The sequence below is a fragment of the Podarcis erhardii genome (assembly GCF_964252035.2).
Source record: "Podarcis erhardii genome assembly, chromosome: 17".
NCBI lineage: Eukaryota > Metazoa > Chordata > Lepidosauria > Squamata > Lacertidae > Podarcis > Podarcis erhardii.
The window spans coordinates 8,085,971-8,109,122 of NC_138515.1; the positions used below are offsets into that span (position 1 = coordinate 8,085,971).

The 23,152-nt window shown below is 45.9% G+C and overlaps 1 protein-coding gene across 6 annotated transcripts in view; it reads right to left on the reverse strand.

Moving 5' to 3' along the window:
* Nucleotides 1-23,152, reverse strand: part of PRKCSH (PRKCSH beta subunit of glucosidase II) — a 39,695-nt gene that overhangs the window by 3,742 nt on the left and 12,801 nt on the right. For 2 of the 6 annotated variants that reach the window (XM_081845249.1, XM_081845250.1), the window contains exons 10-18: nt 21,158-21,244; nt 20,400-20,561; nt 19,200-19,296; nt 13,557-13,626; nt 8,525-8,614; nt 6,263-6,337; nt 5,036-5,135; nt 3,696-3,836; nt 151-3,177 (exon numbers count right to left, since the gene is read on the reverse strand). In XM_081845249.1, coding sequence (XP_081701375.1) covers nt 3,705-3,836; nt 5,036-5,135; nt 6,263-6,337; nt 8,525-8,614; nt 13,557-13,626; nt 19,200-19,296; nt 20,400-20,561; nt 21,158-21,244 — 813 coding nt within the window. In that variant the 3' untranslated portion in view covers nt 151-3,177; nt 3,696-3,704. Of the gene's footprint in view, nt 1-150; nt 3,178-3,695; nt 3,837-5,035; nt 5,136-6,262; nt 6,338-8,524; nt 8,615-13,556; nt 13,627-19,199; nt 19,297-20,399; nt 20,562-21,157; nt 21,245-23,152 lie in introns of those variants that run through there. The other 4 variants (XR_014152066.1, XR_014152067.1, XM_081845252.1 and 1 more) reach the window with 4 other exon arrangements.

Genomic DNA, 23,152 nt, shown 5'->3' on the forward strand with positions numbered 1-23,152 from the left:
AGTACCTGGCCCCCAGAGCCTCTTTAAGCTTCACATGTGTATTGGGACAGTTTTTAAAAACAATATTTAAAAAAAAATCATGAGAGAGTGTTGATGTGGGAAGGGTTTAAAAAACTGCTGTTAAAAAAAAGAAAAAAATGACACTTTGCATTTAGTTTAGAATATTTATTACTGGGATTTCAGGCACGGCGGCTGTATGAATCTTTTACATGGAATTGTTTAATTATTTGTACTTTTCATGCCAGAAAATAAAAAGTTCAGAATCTTATGAGAGTCCGCTTGTCTGTTTATGTGATAGAGAATTCTAGCAAGGCAGGACAGGGCATGATAAAAGTTGTCCTCCCTTCCAGAAGGCACCAACAAAGCACACATTATCCATAGAAACTGTTTCATGTCGTTCTGAATAGGAAAAAAGTCCCGTGCCCTTTGCAAGCAAACACCTCTCTCCTCTTGCCAACAAATATTTTGGCAGTGTGTTTAATTTACATATCTACATCAGAGCAAATGCCCACAGTTGCTTCAGAAGCGAAGCAACTTTTCCAGATGAGAATTAGGGATGAGAAGCACTTTAACCACAGAAACACCCCCCAAAATCAGAAGTGTTTTGATGTACTGGGACAGAGCCCAGTGTTCATATTCATACGCCACACCCCACAGTTGCCTTTGACTAGGCTTAACCATGCAGGGGTCCTTTACCTTACCTTTTACACATATAATATGAACATAGCGCAAAAAGTCTGTTTTGGATTGAAGGCTGGCTTGCACAACATGATGGGAAAGTCCCAGAAGGCTTGTAAATTTTGTGTTAGCCAGGGAGGAGAAAGTACAGTGGTACCTTGGGTTAAGAACTTAATTCGTTCTGGAGTCCGTTCTTAACCTGAAACTGTTCTTAACCTGAAGCACCACTTTAGCTAATGGGGCCTCCTGCTGCCGCCACACCACCACCACACGATTTCTGTTCTCATCCTGAAGCAAAGTTCTTCACCCAAGGTACTATTTCTGGGTTAGCGGAGTCTGTAACCCGAAGCATCTGTAACCCAAGGTATCACTGTATATCTCGGCTGGCTCATGCAATCAAAGGACGCAGCCATGCATGTTCTCATGGCTGTTAACTGTTGGGATAGACACACACAATATACAGGCTTGTACATTTACTGAAGCAGATGCTCCACTTACTCTGGGTTACTCATACGTACTGGGGGAGTCAGCAGTAGTAACTAGGTGGTACCTGTGGTTTGTCATACAACTGAAAAGAAACAACACTGAGACGGGCTCTGCAGTTGGTGGGGGTCTACCTGCAGTGGATCCCATTTGAGTTCTATGAGAAAAAGTAAACAGGAAGCAGTTAACATACAGCAAAGGAACAAAGCCTGATCCTTTGTCGAGACAAGCACATTTTAATCTCAGTTCTCAGCGGTTTGCCCAAACTCTGTCTTTTACTTACTTCTATAGTGGTCACAATGCACTTATGTGGGGGGACGGGGACTGAACACTGACACCTGAGAGCTGTTGCAGTGGATGGTCTGTCCCCACTAACAGATACACTCTGCATATTTAAGTCACTCTTGCAGGAACAATGAAAACACCCCTTATGGAGGGACATTTTATTAGCATAAATAAAAAAGAGGTCACACTATGGCAACCAAGCATAGAAGCAAATGAATGGGGTTGGTAGAAGAGGTGCTAACTCAAGTTTTGCCCTGTGCATGAGAGTCAAGTTTACTTGAAGTGTGTTTCGGCGGGTGGGGGTGGGGGGAATGGTGCTTGTGGGATGTGGGGCACAAGAGTCTCGCCCATCCATCCTTCAGCGATCAGAGGATTTGAACCAAAGGAAGGGAACTGAGGGGAGCGCATACACACACACCAGTTGAGATCTGGTTTGAGAACAGATGCTTCCATTTAATGTCTTGTTTCGCCAGCAGAAACCGCCTACGTCACCCCATGGGTGTGGGAGAAACACCTCCTTCCCCTCTGGAAAGATTGGGGGGGGGTGAGATGGTGTGCCCCTCCCCCATAGATAACCAACTGCACATGCTTCCCTGCTTCTTTGCCCAGGGGAGGCTGAACCCATACAGTAAACATGTCCCCAGTCACCAGAGGGGCCTTTTGTCAGACCTACCCCCCAACCCCCTCTTCCCAGCACCAGGCGCCTTTTGGGATAGGAGCTCAGATGGGAAACAATGGTGGCTGGGAGGGAAGTCGCCTCCCTTTTTGTTATGGAAATGCTCCGGCTTTGACAGCAATCAAGGGGAGCAGGTGAAAGGCACCCGCGCTGCCCTCCCCCAAAACCTTTATCAAGAGGAGCGTAGTAGCCCTGGGAGGCCCAGTTCCCCAAAGGTGGAGGGGGGAGGAGGAAGGAAGAGGAGGGCCTGTTGGGTCTAATGCATCCTGTCGAAGTTTCTGCCAGCCCCTCCTGGAGAAATGACACATGCGGAGGCCACTGATAACAGCTGCATGAACGGAAGGCAGACATAAAACTGGCCATGTTATGCCATCCCCCTTTCATACAACCCCTTCCAAACAACTCTCCGAATCTCACCTTTGAGGCCACAGACAGAAAAGAGCAGAGACGTTTATTGGAAGGGAATGTGGTGGTGTGTTTTTTTAATAAGAGTTCAACATCAGACAGCAGATTAAAACAACAACAACCAGGCTGTGATTGGCAGCGCAGGGGGCAAGCTAAGGAGCAGGTTCTTTTCCCAGTCTTCTTCCTTCAGCTGTGCAAAGTCTCAGACAGAGTGGAAATCTGGCTCAGAACAGAAAATGCTGGCAGGAGAGAAAGCTTCAGGGGAAAAGGCCTGAAGTCTCTGCATGGCTGAAAAGTAAGCGCTCTTCCCTCCACAAAGAAGCAACCATTAAGAGGCGGAGGAAGCCTTTTCCCCAGCAAGAAAATGGCCCAAGCAGCTGAGCAGTCCTGTGTGTTGTGCATGATCTGGGCAGATGGTGCCCTGGAAGGAAAAAAAGGGGGGCACACTCAATCCCCAGTGTTTCACAGGGTAAACATAATTATTCAAAAGCTCCAGAGTCCACTGAGGAAGAGCAGCGCGAACAGTGGAGAAAGGATGTCGGGGGTTCATGTGGGGGAGCTCCAGGGGGGAAGAGAAGTAAATTTTGCAGTGCTTCTTTGAATCATGTCGATTAGAACCTGGTCCCACTGGCAACAGCTCTTTTGCAAATCTGCAGGAGGGAAATCGCAGACAGGACAAATCAGCCAAGGGAACAGAACTGACAGAGACACTGGTCTTCCTTCAATACATTACAAAAATAAGTTCCGATTAAGGAGAAGGGGGCAAGAGAGGCAAGCGACCTGAGTAGTTGCCAAGTGGTGTAAAGGGTGGAGGAACCTTCTCAAAAAACTCTGCCCCCCTTTCCCAGCGGTGCTTTTATTTACTTTCTTTACGTACACAAAATTTATACACCACTTGATTGTATTAAAAAACCTAAGTAGTTTACAAGAAATATTAAAATCATCAATGAAAACAGCAAGCACAATTTAAAAATGTTTTGGTAATAATTAAAAGCAAAAGTAAGGGATTACAGGACACCTGCCCGGTGTCAACAGGCAGGGGGTTCCAATGTGTAACTGCTGCCAAACTAAAAGTTTTTGTCTGTACAACTTAGAACATGGCTTTCCTTCCCCGTTTGTCAGCGCCCATGGCTACTGTGTCATCTTGAGACTTGACAAAGGAATTCACCTGCCAGCCTCAGAGTTCATCGTGACCGAGGTCTTTTGGCTCCTGGCAGGCTGCTGGGGTGATAAACTCCATCAAGTACTCGCAGCGGCTGGGCTCTGTCGTCGATGTGACCACTGTCTCCTTGCCACATGTAAGTTTCACCTTGGAAGGAGAGAAAACAGGACATTGGCTACCCACTATGGAGTCTGTGGCTTAGGACTGCAGCTGCTGTGCAGGAGCCCATCGCTCTTACCGCTGCCTGTGGCATAAACCCTCCCTTACTCACTGTCATTTCTTTGCAACAGGCATGGGGAACCTCTCTGGTCACTCCTTGGGGATGCTGCCGAACTACAACTCCCATCATCCCTGGCTATTGACCATGCTTTCAGACATGGATGAGTTGTAGTTCAGCAACACCTGGAGGGCCAAAGGTTCCCCACACCAGCTTTACAACGTACTAGCAGCAGTGTCAGCCAACCATGATAGCCAACTCAAGTTTCTGCCAGCTGAGACAAATCACTGGGCCTGTTCAATGTGGGATGGGAGAATTCCTACTCTGATCCAAGCAAGGCAGACCAGCCTAATCCTGAACTCGCACAAAAATCCCCCATCCATTAAATCTTCCCAAGGGAAATCCTATTATGTTGGAGTAGATGAAGTGATTTGTTGTTTATATACAGCAGAGAGCTGAAGAATCAGAAGTTATTTAATTTCTGAACTGTATCTTTTCTATTTTCTCTTGAAAGCTTTTTCCTATCTTTTTTCTTATCTCTCTTACTTTTTCTTTTCCGCCATGTTTTTATATTACTTAATGTTGAACAAAAAATATATTTGAGATTAAGTTTTGTATTTATAAACTCTAATAAAATTTATTTTAAAAGATACAGAGGGAAATCCTAGGACATCACTGAGGCAAGGAGTGAATGAATGACTTAACCACGGTCACTGCCCCATCCCCTCAGGCTGGTCTGCTAAAACTGGCAGCCCAGCCCCAAATTTTCAGATGTTCCAACAGGTAGCCAACTCTGCTTCCTACTTACTTCTTAAAAAGTGCACCTCTTCTGTTGGACTGCCCTCTTCCCACTCTCAACTAGGTTTCCTTCACTAACTGGGATCAGGGAGTCCACATTAATGACCACGTTTTGGAGTAGAAAATAAAGGTTTGGGGTTTTCCGTTCCAGTTGAGCCAGAACTTGGGTGTGCTGGAAACCAAAAAGCTTCACACAGCCTGCAGACAGGGAGGCATACTGTCAGCTGGGTGACAGGCCACTTTGCTGCTACTGGGCCTTGAAAAGACAGCTGTATCTTGCTGGTCACCCGACCAAGCTTGCTGGTCTCTCAGGACTACGTGAATCACTTACTGTGGTGGATCGGTTGGGGCCTTGCCAGCAGCCTGTCCCGTGTTCGTACTTCATGACACCAAATTTGTTATCCTCTGGACCGCTCCAGGAGCCCCACGTGCTGGAAAGGAAGCAACAACTCAGAGCACCCAAAGTAGCCCCTGCTAATCCTAACCTTAGGGAACATTTAGAACCAGATGGAGCCACTTCTACACAGGATGAATCTGCTTCAGGGTTGGCTGGTCTCGGGGGCAAGGATCTAGCCACCAAGTGAGGTCCTATCAGCACAGCTGAACATTTTCAGGAAGTTAAAATAGGCATCAAGGTGTTTTTAAAACAGCACACCACACACATGAAGTTTTCTTCCCCGTTTCTAATTGAGTAGGTATTCTTACACTGACTGATGCTAAGGGGAAGGGCTTTATTATTCATACTGATAGTAGTGATCATTATTATTTTATTGCTTATATATTACCTGCCCTCCACCTTAAGGTCTAAGGGCGGGTCACCACATAAAAACAACTTACAGTTACAGAAATAAGGTGGGTCCTAAAAATATGCACCTCACGTGTCAAAAGCCAGGACAAAGAGGTGTGTGTTTCAGAAGTGACTGATGTACATCATCATGGTTGTAATCCTAATCCTTACAGCCCTATAAGGTAGGTCAGTATCATCACCCCCAAGATGAGGATTGTTACGAGGTGTCCTAAGGCTGAGAGTTTGACTAGAATAAGGCCTCCTAGCATGTTGAAGAGCAAAGCCAAAGTTCAAACTATACACTTCCTGATCTGTAGCTCAGCCTCTGCTTAGTCACTAAAAAACTGCAACATCTCCCTGTTTAGCTTGGGAGGCTAGTGACCTCAAACTGTTGTGAAACATGTTGAATCCTGGAGCACTGGAGTCTCTTACCAAGCGGTCAGCAAACTTTTTCAGCAGGGGGCCGGTCCACTGTCCCTCAGACCTTGTGGGGGAGCCAGACTATATATATATTTTGGGGGGGGGGTGTGTGAACGAATTCCTATGCCCCACAAATAACCCAGAGATGCATTTTAAATAAAAGGACACATTCTACTCATGTAAAAACACCAGGCAGGCCCCACAAATAACCCAGAGATGCATTTTAAATAAAAGGACACATTCTACTCATGTAAAAACATGCTGATTCCCAGACCACCCACGGGCTGGATTTAGAAGGTGATTGGGCCAGATCTGGCCCCTGGGCCTTAGTTTGCCAACCCATGCTCTTACCCAAGGCTGGTCTCCGAGCCGCCATGTTTGGGTTTCTGAGACACTCTGCTAAAGGGACAGAGGCGATAAATATATCTGAGGAGGAAAAGAGCATAAAAGAAATCCATGAGATCCCTGAGCCATATGCTTTGAAGTGCCGATAATTAGACCATTAGACCTGGCTTCTAAAACGATGGCACCCAAGGCAAAATATATTTGGAAAGGATACTGCTCGGGGTTAGATGGAATGGGAAAGCATAGCAGGAAGAAGACTAGGCCCCTGATCTATCCCTTGCTTCCAATATTATTTTGCTATCAACACCAGAGATTTAAGAATGTACGAGATGAGCTTCCCATGGAAACACACAGAATACAACTATGTGCAACCTTTTAAAAATGATCTGCTTACAAGGAAAAATACTGAGCATCCAGAATAGAAGTCTTATTGGTCTATCAAGTAAAGAACAACCTCCAACTTGCCAGCCAAATCAAATCAGGCCCCCCAGGTTTCCTAATTTGAACCACATGGCCCTTTCCCTCTAACCCATATGCCACCAGGTCTAGGGTGGGTGATGGTGTCACTACACAGGAAAACCAGCAGCTTTTTGGTGCACTCTCAATGGTTCTTCTGCAAGCAGTGCCTGTGTTTGGCCCCTTTTAAATTTGGCCCCAAATGCCAGCCCCGCTGTGATCTGCTATACTCAGGAGTCCCTGATTAGAGCTTCCAAGTGGTGATTGCATTCGGCATGGAATCAAAATGTGCTATCAAATGCAAGCCAGCTGGGATTGTCTACAGTTGCAAGTTTCTGACTGAAAAAAATCAAACTGTGCAGGCCAAGAAACATTTTTTCTTTGCAGGTCTGTTCGATGTCAAGCAGGTCTCCAAAGGGAAACATCATGGTGACATCAGGTGATTACAGGTGTGTGGCTGTGCTGGCTGAGGCTGTTAGGAATTGTAGTTCAAAATATCTCAGCAGCATCAGGCTGGCAAATACCGCACTAGCTGGCTTACTATGACCTAAGCTTTAGAAGGCAACACTCTCCTGCTTAATCATCATGGTGAGGTGGAACACTGATGCCTATGATAACTCTTCTTACAAGGAGTCCTGCTTGTCCCCTAGTTCCCTCTCTACAAGGCATCTCCTACTGTACAGCCCATGGCACAAAGGAAGCCCAGCTAGGAGCAGGGCCTTAAAGGGCTGGGCCATAACTCCCATCTTTCCCAACTACTGGCAATGCTGGCTGGGCCCAATGGGAGTTGAAGTCCATCTGGAAGGTGACACATTCCCCAACCTTGGTCCAAAGAATTGCAAGCCTCTTAAGAACATTCACATCGCAAAGCTATCCTGCCCAATCACCAACATCATGGCCAAGAGGCACCCAAATTCCAGGCATTCAAAATGTTGGGAGACATGGGAAGAACCTAAACCAAACTTTGACCCTCAATACAAGATCCAGTTTAGAAGCTATAATGAACATTCAAGAGCAGTTATTTGTACGGGTCGTACCTTGGTTTTCAAACAGCTTAGTTCTCGAATGCTTTGGCTCCTAAACGTCGCAAACCCAGGAGTGACTGTTCCAATTTGCGAACTATTTTTGGAAGCCAAACGTCTGACTGGCTTCCGTGGCTTCTGATTGGCTGCAGGAGCTTCCTGCAGCAAATCAGAAGCCACGGTTTGGTTTCCGAACATTTTGGAAGGCGAACGGACTTTCTGAATGGATTCCGTTTGACTTCCAAGGTACGACTCTATACCTAAATCAAAGAACAGCACCTCTTCTCTTCTGACTGAGTGGAGAACCTCACTTCCCCAAGAACTAGTAAAAAATGAATTCCGATGGAGCCTTATCTGCCTAAATTTTGAGTCCCTGGCTCCAATTTTGGAGCCTTCCATCTTCAGTTTTGAAGGGGGTGCCTTTCTTCTCACCCTGAGCTGCCCCAGCAAGCTTGCCAAAAGCTAGCCACCTTGTTATACAGGAATTTGCCATACTACCAAGCTACAGATTTGGGGAGTAAAAACCAGCTTCCTTTTCATTAATAATGCTAGTCTTACAGTCAAGAACAGAAGCAAAGAACCTTTTGGCCAGATCTCCATCTCCTGCCGCTCTACAGGCTAACCCTGGCAGGTGGGCAGGCCACCCACCTACTTTTTGGCACCTCTGGAGTGACGGCTTGTAAGACATACAGTTCAAAGAGAGCACTCCAGATGTCATAGGGCTGAGCAGAGAGAAGAGAGCCACTCCCCAGAGGAAACAAATAGTCAAGCAAGGGACACAGGCACCTACTCATTAGTGGTGAGTTCATAGCACTGGCCGTAGAGGTAAGAAAATTCACCATGAGGTCCAAAATCAAAGGAGATCTCTTTCTCCAGGCTCCTGGGAGAGGGAAGGAAGAAGGCGACATTGTTAAAAGAAAAAATACACACAGGCTAACAGAACATTTGATGGAATAAGGTTCATGGGGCTAGGGGGTTACTGGAATATTCCTGGGCCAATTTTAACAGAAATACAGGCGGGATGTTTTGCTCAGAAGGCAAAAGTAATCCAGTCAAAAAAAGGCTGAGAATTGCTGACCACTAAATCTGTCTTCATACTTTGAAATTCCTACTATTTAACAAATACAGGAAAATATGGAGAAGGCATAAGAGGAAAAATGTGGCTTTTGGCTCCAAGACCAGAAGAGAAGGAAATGTTTATTATATTTTTAACTGAACATTTTATCACATGGGATATTGTGATTTGAAAATTCTGAAGGCTGCTCTGAGTTGTGCCTAAGCGACAAGAAGCATGGATAGAAATTTAAAACAAGCAGGCAGACCTCCTGGCAGCCTTTAAGTGACTTTCTCTAGACAGCAGGCTCATAACTTTAAGGGGTATTTCCAGGAGTGGGAGGCTGTGCAGTTGATAAGGACAAAGAGTAAGAAGCTGTTGCAATCAAGGAAAGGTTTTGCGGGATACATGCGTTCTGTGGAGATGAAACCTCCTCTCAGGACACACATTATCCCAGAAAGGCCAGCAGGAGACGGGTGTGAGACAAAGATGGCAAAACGTTTCATGCTTCTCACAAATTGTCTTTTTTTAAAAAAAATGAAAAAATGATTTTTTTAAAACAAGAGGAACTGACGCCGCCATATTGCTGAGCCAGTTCAACGGTCCATCTAAGTGAAGCATGGCCTCCCCTGGTGGGCAAGACCTTTCCAGATTCTGCAGCGAAGAGGCAGAGGGCCGTGTTACCCGCTCTTGAGTTACAGCTCCCCCCAAGCTGCCAACGCCGGGGAGCTGAGAGAAGACGGCCAGTGTGGCAGCAGGTCCCTTTTGCTTCACTGACCACCAGGAGTCAAGTGTTCTCCTGGCGTCGGTCTCCTCTGCCCTCTTCCGCTGGTGGAAGGCAAGTCCAGCCTGTGTCAGGGGTCAATGGCCTTTGCCCAAGCTCTTTGTTAAGTGGCTGTCTTTGTTCCTTGCCCTTATCTGCCTGTCCTCCCAGGGGACCCCACGGAGCAGCAAAGGGACTGGTTGGGGAGGCTGGATCCCATGGTTACCGCCCTGTCACCAAGGCTACTCCTAATTACGGGTCTCTCTCTCCCCCATGCGCACAGAGAGATGCAAAGCTCTTTGTTTAATAAAAGACCTGCCATAGCAGCCACTTTGCCCTGGTCTGATCAACATAGCTTTTAGGAAGAAGGAAAAACTCCTGTCCTCTCCTCCCTTGGTTTGTTGTGGCAGGACATGCCAAGGTGGGCACTTGGGTCCTAACCCAGACTTTGCCTCGGAGCCTTAAGCCACTTCTCTGTCTGCAACAGCCCCCCACCAGCAACCAGGGAAAAGTGGGGTAGCAGCGACTCAAGGCTGTGAGACACTAAGGATAAGGGTGAGCAAGTACATTCGGCCATGCTGAAACTTTGAAGGGAGGGCAGGTAGTAGCCCTAAATAAAAGGGACCGTGAAACATGCTCCTTCCTTTAGAAGGGAAAGATGCCTTTCATTACTTAAAAAAAGAGAGCTTGGAAAGATGACACCAACAAAACAGGTCTCAGCTGTGACTCCAGACTTCCATTAGCTGCTTACTTAGCTGACACATTTTCTCCAACCCCTACCCCCTTAAAAGCCTTCCTAATGGGACAAGCCAGAGATCTCCCTGGGGTGGGGAGGGGCAGTTTGCACTGCAAGCGCAGCAGAGTTATGGCTGGGTGGGAAATGCCCCATGTGGAGCTAATTCTGAAGAGGGACTTCAATTAAAGCTCTTGTTTTGCACCTGCTGTTTTAGGCCTAGTTCTCCCTGGGGGGATAAACATGTGTTTTGGCTGTATCACTTCAGATGGCTGGGGGGGTGGCTCGTATGACTAAATGTTCCTCCACGCAACTCCCCCTGCCCCCGCAAAACACACCCTTTCCTGAGCAGAGGAAACTAGCATATCAGAAAGGAGGGCTCTAGCCTACAGCTCCTTGACATGCTTGCTGCCTATCTGCAGAGACGGGGGCTTGGGGAAGGTCGCTCGGATAAACTGTTGGTCATGCAAGCCCCTTCCTGCCAGCTGAAGTGCTGCAGGCATGGCACACACTTACAAACTCAGGAAAAAAACCCTAGGTCTGAGTGGCCATAATTGTATACTTTCTAAGGACTCCGGCTCACGACAGAAGCAGGTTAATCGCTCTGCCTGCACACTCTCTCCAGAAATCAGAGCCTGCTGTCAAGGCTTGCAACCTCTATGCCTTTCGAAGTTCTGGACCAAAAGTTGCTCCAGAGGCATAAAGTCTCTGCTGGTCAGGGGTGAGGAACCTGGGCATTCGCCAGATGTTTCTGGACTACAACTCCCATCATCTCTAGCTCTGGATAGAGCTATGGGAGTTGGGAATCCCACATCTGGACCAGGTTCTCCACCACTATCCTAGACCTACCCATCAAGGAATATTGAGATTGGCCATTGATACTGGGAAAGCAGCAACAGTAACACACTAAATATCAGGCTTTCCCAGATATATCTTAGCAGTTCATTACTCACTGGTGCCTATATTTTAAGTATTTGATGTATTGTATTCCTTGATGCGTACCGCTTTCATATTCCTCTATGACTAAACGGCATATAGATTTGTGCAAATAAATAAATGAGAAGCTACTCCCTGAGCCTGTTCAGAGGTCTTGGTCAGACTAGGGTGCCCCCATGGGCAGCTCACAGCCTGCCCTTGATGTGGGGTGGGGGGAATAAATCTGTAGACTCTCCACTTAAGATGATGTTAAAGTCAGTGCACAGGAAGCTGCAATACTATGCCCGGAATAAATTACATTTTCATAGATTTAATCTGTATAATTTATTCTGCTTCCTTAAAAAAAACCAAAACATATTTATAGGGAAGAGTAATAGATGTAACAAGAGGTTCATTCAGACAAGCCCTTCATAGCCAGTTGGCGGAATAAGATTTATTTTAGCACACTCCTCTCGGACAGAGAAGCTCCTGCTGGACTTCCAAGCAAGCTAGTGGAAGATTTGTCAGAAGCAACAGGGTAAATGGTCTCAGGGACAGAGCATGGAAATTGTGCAAAAACCTTTGGCCGGAAAGAACTGGGTGGTTGACTTGAGCAATGCGCTGTATCACAACAAAACCTGCATCCATTCTAACCACTTGCAAGTGACTATAGCCATTCCGAAGATGAAGTGGAGAAAGGAAGGAACGGCTGATAATACTTATTTATCAGACTGGGAGTCAATGCAAAGTAATAGAGCATGTCAAAAAATACCACCATGCCACAATGGGTATGTGAAGAGACTCTGAAGATGCGGCCAGAAATCACCAAGCCACAGGGTCCGTTTAGTGCCTCTGCCACTGTACATCCCCCTCCACTGAGAAGGCAGCAGAAACCAGCAAAATATATCCTCCCCCAATAGCTAAATGAAGTGTCTGTCACCAAGGTCAGCCAAGCTAAGCATGCCGAGGTCTCCCATCTGCTCCCTGCATCAGCCCTCCCAGCCTAAGAACTCAGGAGTGGCGTGATTACGGCAATAATTATGTATGCAATCAATAGGAGACAGCTTGAAATTTATTTCTGGCTTCTATCCTTCTCCCCCTCCCCCACCTGGGACCGGGGAAAGGTGGGGGGAGATGCGATTTGAATGGCAAGTGGCATCAAAGCAATGCCCAAACCCCTAGAGCGAAGCTGTACAAAGCGCTCTTATCTTCACAGTAAAATAACAAACAGTAACCTCTCCTAACATCCTAGCTGAGGATGCATCAACAAAGTAAGCAGCAGCAAGAAAGACCAGGCAAAGGATAGGATTTTAAAAACCAGCCTTTTTAACTCTTTAAAAATCACCCTTGTGGTTCTCAACAGAATTCCCATGGACCCCCCCCCCCAGCGCAGGGGTCCTCAAACACCAGCTTGCTGAGCTCCCCTAACTAAGGGGGGTGCGGGGAGAATGGCACATTCTTCTTTAGAGGGTGGGTAGCAAGGTGGAGGGGATAGAGAGGGAGGAGGAAAAGCCATATAGATTATTTCATGACAATGAAAATGGTCCAGGAGCATAGCTGTCAATGTTTCCCTTTTCTTGCAAGGAATCCAATTCAGAATAAGGGAATTCCCCTTTAAAAAAGTGAAATGTTGACAGCTATGTCCAGGAGAAAGGACCTCCCTGTCATCACCCCCCCCCCCAAAGACTTTGCCTACTGAAGCCAAGTGTACTACCTATCCCAACCATTAGGTATCTGGGGAAATCACACAAACAGCTGGCTAGGGGGTACAAATTGCCATTGCTGGAAGCCAATGGGGAAGGGTCAGTGTCAAGCAGAAAGAAATATTGCAGGCCTCAAGGAGAATTCACCCAAGGCAGGGGTGAGGGAACCTCCAGCCTTCACAGCTAATTAGGCCCATCAATCCTCCCCATTTGGCATGCCAGGCTGTTTTGGCCAAGCCATGTCCCCATACCCTACGCCTGACATCACATATATGACACCAGGCATGAGGCAGGTAAGGACAAAGCTGAACTAAAAAAAAAAAGGGGGTTCCCAACAGTTCTTGTAAAGTATTGTGTAGTGAAGCCCTTGCTCCGTGCTCCACCCAGGTTATGCCTTTGCTCACATGGCTTGATTTCAAATGGGGATGGGGGCAAAAACATCACCCAGTGCCATTGTGACTGAAAGGTGAGAGGCCTTCCCAACCTGTCAAGCTTGGCTCACCAGTAAGGTCTGCCAGCAAGACTTGGTCCCCCTAACTCTGGTCGAAGGGCTTTACTTACCCTTGCAAGTGACATGGATTCTGTTCTGCCCCTCCTCCAGAGGGAAGCCCACCTCACCCTTGAGAGACTGTGGCTGCCATCCCAAAGCCATACCTGATAGACTCCTCCATTTCTTTCAGGGACTTCTCTACCTCTTCAAACTGCTCTCGGGCCTTCTGGGCAGCTGGAAGACATACAGGAAAGTAAGCCTGGCTGCAAAACTGAATGAAAAACGTAACTCCCGCCAACTTTTCTGCAGAGTTCACTTCTTAATTAAACCAGCCCTGCTAATCAAAACAGTCCAACCCCATAGGGACACAGGTGGCGCTGTGGTCTAAACCACTGAGCCTCTTGGGCTTGCCGATCAGAAAGTTAGCGGTTTGAATCCCCGCGACGGGGGTGAGCTCCCATTGCTCGGTCCCAGCTCCTGCCAACCTAGCAGTTCAAAAGCACGTCAAAGTGCAAGTAGATAGACAGATACCGCTTCGGTGGGGAGGGAAACGGCGTTTCTGTGCACTGCTCTGGTTTTGGTGTTCCATTGCACCAGAAGCGGCTCAGTCATGCTGGCCACATGACCGGGAAAAACAGTCTGCGGAGCGGACAAACGCCGGCTCCCTTGGCCTGTAAAGCGAGATGAGCGCCACAACCCCAGAGTTGTTTGCTACTGGGGTCCTTTACAACCCCGTAGCAATTTTGCAAGGTGTAAATCAGGACCCTACAAGGCCTGTAAACAACCCACTACAGCAAGCTTCAGCAAACAGTAAGATTGAACTCTGGGCCCCTCATGTGCAAGCTGCTGGGAGCTGTTCAGCTGATTCTCAGTGGCAAACGTGCGAGTCCCTGGCATCTTGCTTGACAGTAAGATGAAATACGAGGTCATACTATCAGCACAAATAGGATGCCATTTGCCTTTTAAAACTTTCCCCCACATGGTAATCCACGATTTCTCTCTTACATTGGTTCACCTAAGTATGTCATGTAACTGACCCATCCTCCTGACCCAGCTACTGATCAATATAAAAGGTGTTCAAGGAATCATTCTCTCTGCTCACTATCTATCCAACTCTACCTCATGTGCTCAGCTGAAGGCCACAGGATCCTGGCCCATAGCCTTGGATGACTAACTATGACCTTTATATCAGAATGCCAACATGCTAGGAGAGATGAGAAATTCTGTTTCACAACTAGATGGTATGGGGAAAATCAGAAGGAGGGTAAGAAGATTGTTAATGCTATTCTTATACAATTTGCAATCTAGAATGTTTTCTATATTGCCATTTTGCATTGTTTCAGGGTTATTTTCTTTTCTTAATAATATTATCTTCCGTATGAAGATAATACGGCTTACACGAAGCACCGTACACCAATTAAGATGCATTTCAGCTACAATCTTGAGTTTAAGGCCTTTCATCACTAGTTATGCTTTATTGAGCTGCTATTGAGTAAGTATGAAGGCAGATTAGAGTGCCCAGTTAACTGCACCATAACTAGAAATTGAACAGACAATGCAGAGGATGGTGATAGAATAGTATAATGCAAAGGCACAGAAAAATATATCACCAAGGACAAGTGCTCCACAGTAAGGAGTACAGACAAGCAGACAAATATAGAAGTAGTCTTTTTCTTTACAATAACTAATGTATTTGATAGAAGTAGCATCAATTCGTAAGTCAACACCCAGCTTGGGCGTTGCATAACTAGTTAGCATGCCAGAGTCTCGTTCGTTATCTGAATTAACCAGACAAATCGCTCTATCCAAATAAGAATGGCCATGCACCACATGGAAAAGCTTGTCTGGCCCAGACACAGAAAAAATTGACAGATCGATAGCTCTTTCTTGATTTTGGGGGTGGTGGCGCATGGCTGCTCTTAGTTGGTGGAGCAATTTGTCTGATTAATTCTGATAACGAACAAGACTCTGGCATGCTAACTACCGGTAGTTATGTGATGCCCGAGCTGGGAGTTGACTTATAAGTTGATGTTACTTCTATCAAATACACGAGTGACTGTAAAGAAAAAATACTACTTCTATATTTGTCTCCTGGTCTATACTTATCGTGGGTGACTGGAAATTGGCCAGGTAAGTGCTAACATTGATTGCTTGGTATCAAATTAATACCAAGTTGGCTAGTATTCATTCCATTTTATAGGAGAACCCAGACTGAAAGCAGGACTTTCGAGATCTGAACTGCACCAGTGAGGTCCAAATTTCCACCAGCTGCACTGCATTGCTTTCGCCTTGCAAGCACATTTGTTCTTTGCCTAGGGAGTTTAGTTGGCTTGCAAGTAACCAGCACAGAGAAGCCTTTCACATATATGAAATGGGAGATGCTCTGGAAATTCAACAGCCGCAGCAAGAAATGGCGAAAAAGCAACTGACTTCAACACTGGGCCCTGTCCAAAGGAAGGGGAGAACACAAGAAATGATGGATCTGCGGCTCAAATTCAGTCTATTAATAGCTACCTAAAAGGGCCATTTCCTTCTTACTGCAGACCACGAGCTAACCACTGGCCAATTTCTATCCTTCTGGGAAACAGCTTAAGAGCAGTGCAGGAGATGTCATTCATCTCTGCCCTCTGCAAAGAGGAATGAAGCTATGGAGCACAAGAATTTGTAGTGACCTTGCAGCCCAGGACTTTTCTTTATATTATATTATTATTATTAAAGGTAAAGGGACCCTTGATCATTAGGTCCACTCGTGGACAACTCTGGGGTTGCGGTGCTCATCTCACTTTATTGGCCGAGGGAGCCGGCGTACAGCTTCTGGGTCATGTGGCCAGCATGACTAAGCCGCTTCTGGCGAACTAGAGCAGCACATGGAAACGCCGTTTACCTTCCCGCTGGAGCAGTACCTGTTAATCTACTTGCACTTTGACATGATTTCGAACTGCTAGGTTGGCAGGAGCAGGGACCGAGCAACGGGAGCTCACCCCGTCATGGGGATTCGAATCATCGACCTTCCAATCAGCAAGTCCTAGGCTCTGTGGTTTAGACCACAGCGCCACCCGCGTCCCTTGTATATATATGGGCATATTTTATTCTAAATTGAAAGATAAAAAAAAATGTTGGTACCTATGCCCATATATCTGTAAAAGTTGCCCCAGACTTTCAACCCTAAGTAGCTCCTTACAAGGGTTGGGAGGATAAGGAGTAAATGTATTCTCATTTTGTATTTTTGTTGTGAACTGCCCTGTGATCTTCAAATGAAGGGCGCTATACAAATTTAATTAGAATTAACAAAAACAACAACAAAACAACAACAACAAATTTAGCACGCCTCTCTGGAAGAATTTATACAAAATAATGGGAATCGGGGATACACCACCACCACCACCTAGTGGCTGTCAACTGAAAACTGTCCATACGTCTCAAGTATATGTCACAGTCCACTCCCCAACGAGCTGGAATTACTGAAAAGCAGAATTAACTCGTTTCAGTACCTATAACTAATGCAAAGGGAAGAAAAGTCAAATCAGAAGTTAGACAAACAAACATGTTATAACCCCATGTCCATATTGTGCGTTTTGATGGATTCGCACCGCTGCAAGGAGAAAACCACACACAGAGCTACTCCCCCTTTAGCCCACGTGAGCTACTTCAAAGAGCAAGTCCAGCCTATTGATTGCCTTTTGCTTCATGGACATTACATATCTAAGAAATGGTGCCTGCTTAGCAATGCTAATGGCAGTGATCTATTCCGATGGCGCACATTCCCAGAACACAAAGTGCAGACATGCCTTTGGCTGCCCAGTTCATTTTATTACAGCTATAAAACAGCTTTTGGCTACGTCTGGTACATTTTGACAAGCTCTGTTCTACAGCATCGACAGATCCTGCTTGGAAACTGGGTGGACTTGGAAGAACCTCTCAAGCACCCTGGGTCAACTTGGTCTGCTGCTCCTTTACGCCCCAGCCTATATTTTCGCAACAGTAAAAAAACACAAAAAGCACAAAGCTCCGCCTTCCCAGGTTTACTGAAAAAGGTGCCTCTGCATAGCTTTGGGTAAACTCAATCTTCCAAAAGACCAAGCACACCTGGGTCACTGGGAAAAGAGAGCGTCACATTAAAGTAAAATACGATGCTGAACTGCAGGTTGGTGAGCCTTTTTCAGCCAGAGGGTCACATGCCCACCTGAACAATCACATGGGTTATTTTGAGGGGGGGGCACATGCCAGTGGTGAGTGGAGCAGTATATATGACTCTTTGCTCTGTACAGTAGGCTATAGTCCAGCCACATGAGAGTTTGTGGTTACTACATCTGCATCCCTCCATCCAAGCAGGCAAGAGGTATTCTGAGCAGTACAAGGTCACGTTCTGTTTAGGCCGAGAAGAGTAGCCTTGGGAGGAGGAGCAGCCTGCAGAGAATCCTAAGGGCCACATAAAGAGGGCTTGAAGGGCCTGAGGTCACCCCACCCCTGCTGAAGAAGTTAGATCACCTCACTGGGATACCAAAGGCTTGGAAGGCCACATGAATTCAGGAAGAGAAAGTGGAGGTGTGGCTACATGACAGCTAAACAAAAGGTGGTTCCATGATGACATCTATCTGGAAGGAACTTACTGGAACACTAAACACAAACATCCTCCTCCCCCGCTGCCTCGTGCTATATTTAGACTCAAGGTGATGCTAAAGTGTCTTTGCCCTTTCCATAGACGCGACTCGACTTTTCCCAACAGAGCAAAAAGGGTCAAGCAATGCAATAATTTACAAAGATTCTACTCCAACGTTCAAATACAGAAATATTTTTTTGAAAAATCAATACACACTGAGTATACAGCATGGAGAGTAGCCAAAAGGGTGAGCTATGGAAATTCTTGAATACAGCTAGTGAAATACATAACTACACGTACACATCTGGGTCTGTCCCTCTCTCTTTCTTTGGTGCCATGCAGAAAGTTTGTATGATGCCCATTTCTCACCCACAAGGCACTAGATGGTTCCATGACAGGATTAAACCACTCATCTCACCCCCGATGGAGAGAAATGAAGCTATCAGTGGCTAAAAGCCATGATGGCTATGCGCTGCTTCCACTGTTGGAGAAAGTATTCTTCTGAATACCAGGTGCTTGGTATTGTAAGTTGCTCTTGTGCTCAGGTTTTCCCATGGGCATCTGGTTGGCAACTGCAGCAACAGGATGCTAGACTGATCCAGCAGGGCTCTCACGTTCTAAGAGCAGCTTGATTTGCCCCATCTTGACTTCACACCTCTCCTTCTCATGTTCAGATACTTGTTAAAGCAAGCAGCTACCTGTAAACTCCTGCTTGCCTCGTTGACTAGTGTGTGAGAAGAAAGCTCTAAGCAATCAAGACATGACCAGTTAGCAGCATCAAGTGTTCATGAGACCTCACGTTGGACAAGGTCAATTGGATCAAATACCTTCCTTGCATGATAAAAAGAAATATTGAACAGCTCTGATTTTTTTTTCCAGAACTTTCTCGAAATGAGGCAGCTCAAAATTTTCAGCCATGTGTTAAAAGCTGCAGCTCACCTCCTCTCGGAGCAAATGGCTTTTGTTTTCTGACCTGGTAGAACATCCATCTTGCTTGAAGTTCTTAAGCCTCTTTATGGCATTTATTTGAACAGAAAGAAAGCAGTAACTTTCTTTTGTACCATTGCTGGTTGACTCCACTTGGACTTGACCCCTTTTGGAAAATAGCTGTTTTCTGCACAGCATGTTCACGGGCAGGCCTGCACACACTAAAGACAATCATGGTGTTTCTTGCATTTGAAAGGATGTTCTCTAAAGAATAGCTTACCTTCAATTAGAGCTTGTGTGGCTTCGTCATAAGGGGGCATCGTCTCCAGTTCATCTTCTGACGCTTTGACATCAGACGATGGCTTGGGGGAAGGGACCTGTGGAGACATTGAGGCAGAAGGTGGCCATCGTCACTCCCAGTTCAAAAAGCATCCCACATAGACCATAAACAAGAGGGGCAGAGGAGACTGGGAGAAACTGACAAGCGGGGATCGGCCATGCTTCACACCCTGAATGATTTTGTGTGACTGAAATGTGCCCAGAAGGGAATGCAGCCCTCAGGCTGAGGAAGGCCCTGCTTTGGAGGATAAGAGAGGCTCAGAGGGAGCGAGATGAACAGAGGACCCGCGCTGAACTCTCATGCACTTCCTAATGTTAAGCAACAGCAACAAAAATTCTGTGTGAAACTGTAGTACTAGCAACTTGCCATTCTTCTCATTACACCAGGCATAGCAATTTGTCAGGCTTTAATATTCCACCCTGTCCCAAGATCAGCAAAAAGCTCTGGAGGGGATGAGCCCCTGCTACCAGCATGGCTACTTTTCCACCCACCCTCTATAGTAGTGTTAGAAACTGAGATATGAAAGCTAGGAGCTAAATGGCACCTTAAACCTAGGTTATGGGCACAACAATGGAATGTCTAGGCACGCTTTTCTTATAACAAGAACGGAAGGCTGAAAATGAAGGAACTGCAGCTAAAATATTATGTTCATTTTCCACATGGTCTAGTCCTTTCCCTTACCCACCCCCCTAATATTCTTAAGAGGGTCTCTTCTCCAATCTTCAGAGAGCAGATGGAAGTGGGGAGACAGAAAAGGTCCTCCTTTCCTTCCACACTGCGGTTTTAATCTGAAATCTTAGCAGTACTACACACAGAGCTCAGAAACTGCTCATGCTAATGAAATTCCCTGTCTCAAAATGCGCCTAGAACAATGGGAGTTTCGAACACTGGTCTATAGGCTTGGGGTCAAAATTCTTTACTCAACGCCAATCCCTCACCACCTTGCTCCATGACCAGCTGCTCTCTAGTCAAACATCCTTGCAAATATTGTATTCAGAATAAAGTGTGCTAAAATAAAAACACATATATTTTCCTATGGTGTGTGTGATCTTGAATGTAAAATTTAAGTTAGGAGAGGGGCGGGGGAGAAGAATATCCCTGTATATTTCAGTTGTAGACTCCAGAAACTCAGTTTAGTACCTTCACCTCCTCATCAATGCTGTCTTCCTCAGGTTCTTCATCTTCATCCTCCTCGTCATCATAATCGTCATCAGGAGGTAACTGGTCCACGTGGGCATCGGGCTGAGTATCTGGCTCCTCATCTGATGGGCCTTTTGGTGGGGGTTGTACATCAACCAAGCTCTGGAGAGGGGAAAGTTGAGTTTAGCCCATCTTGTAACTCATGGCTGCCCTTAGTTAGCAACTGTGTTTGAAATTCTCGAGGAGCAAGGGAGAATGGATACCACGGATGTCACTCAGGAACTCCCAGAGCCAAAGTGGCCTGCCTTTCCATGAAAGACCCACTTCTCCAGTAGCTGCAGATGGAGCCACGATTAATGCCTGCCAAGATGCTTCTAATTCTGCAGTCCAAACAGTTCTGCCAAATGCTCCAGTCTACTTATGCTTACCATTGATATCCTGCCTTTCTAACCAACTAGGAATTCAAAGCAGCATATAATATATCAACACTACATAATTTATACTGTGTAACCTAGGCTCCTTCAGGAAGGATGGGCGAGATATAAATTGAGTAAGTAATATACGTGAAATCATCACAGAAATTTTTCAGAACATATTGATTAGTCCAAAAAGTGATGTACAAAATGAAGAAGAGTTGAAGCACAGTAATGACATCAAGCCAAGCATGGAACAAAACTGTTTCAGAAATCAATTCCCCAGAAAAGGTCATTCAAACTATTTGGATCTGCGGTAGAGAAAGACAAGGTTGGCACACTGACCTCTGGTCTGTACTTCTCCTTGATCGCTGCCCACACAGTGTCCTGGAATCTGGCCACATCCGCCTGCAAGGAATTGTCCAGTAAAGTCTGAAAGAACAGGAAAACTGTATTTATACACAGCTGCATATGTCCCAGGGCTAGCCCTTCTCTCTGCCAATCACTTTTGGGGGAAGAACCTCATTTGTGATGCTCTCAACCATGCAACTCTACAGAACCAAGAACACAGATTGGGAGGATTTCCACAGTCTCTTCCATAGCCATGATGGGTTCCCTTGGGATGAAGAAATGATGTAAATTAATAGTTTCGCCTGATCACCTTATCTGTCTCCTGAGAAATCTCTATGCGGGACAAGAAGCTACAGTTAGAACTGGATATGGAACAACTGATTGGTTCAAAATTGGGAAAGGAGTACGACAAGGCTGTATATTGTCTCCCTGCTTATTCAACTTATATGCAGAATTCATCATGCGAAAGGCTGGGCTGGATGAATCTGAAGCCGGAATTAAGATTGCCGGAAGAAATATCAACAACCTCAGATATGCAGATGACACAACCTTGATGGCAGAAAGTGAGGAGGAATTAAAGAACCTTTTAATGAGGGTGAAAGAGGAGAGCGCAAAATATGGTCTGAAGCTCAACATCAAAAAAACGAAGATCATGGCCACTGGTCCCATCACCTCCTGGCAAATAGAAGGGGAAGAAATGGAGGTAGTGAGAGATTTTACTTTCTTGGGCTCCATGATCACTGCAGATGGTGACAGCAGCCACGAAATTAAAAGAGGCCTGCTTCTTGGGAGAAGGGCAATGACAGGCCTAGATAGCATCTTGAGAAGTAGAGACATCACCTTGCCAACAAAGGTTCTTATAGTTAAAGCTATGGTTTTCCCAGTAGTGATGTATGGAAGTGAGAGCTGGACCATAAAGAAGGCTGATCGCCGAAGAATTGATGCTTTTGAATTATGGTGCTGGAGGAGACTCTTGAGAGTCCCATGGACTGCAAGAAGATCAAACCTCTCCATTCTGAAGGAAATCAGCCCTGAGTGCTCACTGGAAGGACAGATTGTGAAGCTGAGGCTCCAATACTTTGGCCACCTCATGAGAAGAGAAGACTCCCTGGAGAAGACCCTGATGTTGGGAAAGATGGAGGGCACAAGGAGAAGGGGACAACAGAGGACGAGATGGTTGGATAGTGTTTTCGAGGTTACCAGCATGAGTTTGAACAAACTGCGGGAGGCAGTGGAGGACAAAGGTGCCTGGCGTGATCTGGTCCATGGGGTCACGAAGAGTCGGACACGACTAAACAACTAAACAACAATAGTTTCAGCAGCCAGCAAAAAGAGCCTAAAAACACACTCTGAAAGTAGAGCAGGTTCAGTGTTACTGCCACCTTGTGGACACCTTAGGCGTACATAAATAAATAAATAAATCACACACTAGTAAAAAAGGGAAAAAAGACTGAAGTTGAAATAGAAAGGTTTTCTCCCATGGGCTAATTTCCTTAAACATACATTCCTTAGATTTGTAATTCTTGATGCACTTTAAATTTGAAACAGACTTAGTCATCCCCCCTCCCACCAAAATGGCACAGAAGACCCCTTGTAGCATTGCACTGAAAAGCGCCTGAGTTTTCAGGTCAGCAGATAGGCAAAATGGAGCTTCTAAAGCACTTATGGGACGACTCTTTTTACAAAGGTTTCCAGCTTTCGCTTAAAAGTGTGCACCTCTCGTCACTGGGGCTGAAAAGGTGGCAGGAAAATGACGATTGTGCTTTACAGTGTACAAGAAGAGAGAAACATAAGTCAAAAAGTAAGATTTTGGATAGACACCACTGCACTAAAGGTTCAAGTATTATTATTATTATTTATTGAATTTATATACTGCCCTATACCCGAAGGCCTTGGGGCAGTACAGTGGACGCTCGGGTTGCAAACATGATCCGTGTGGGATGCACGTTCGCAACCCACAGCGTTCACAACCCACAGCGGCGCATCTGT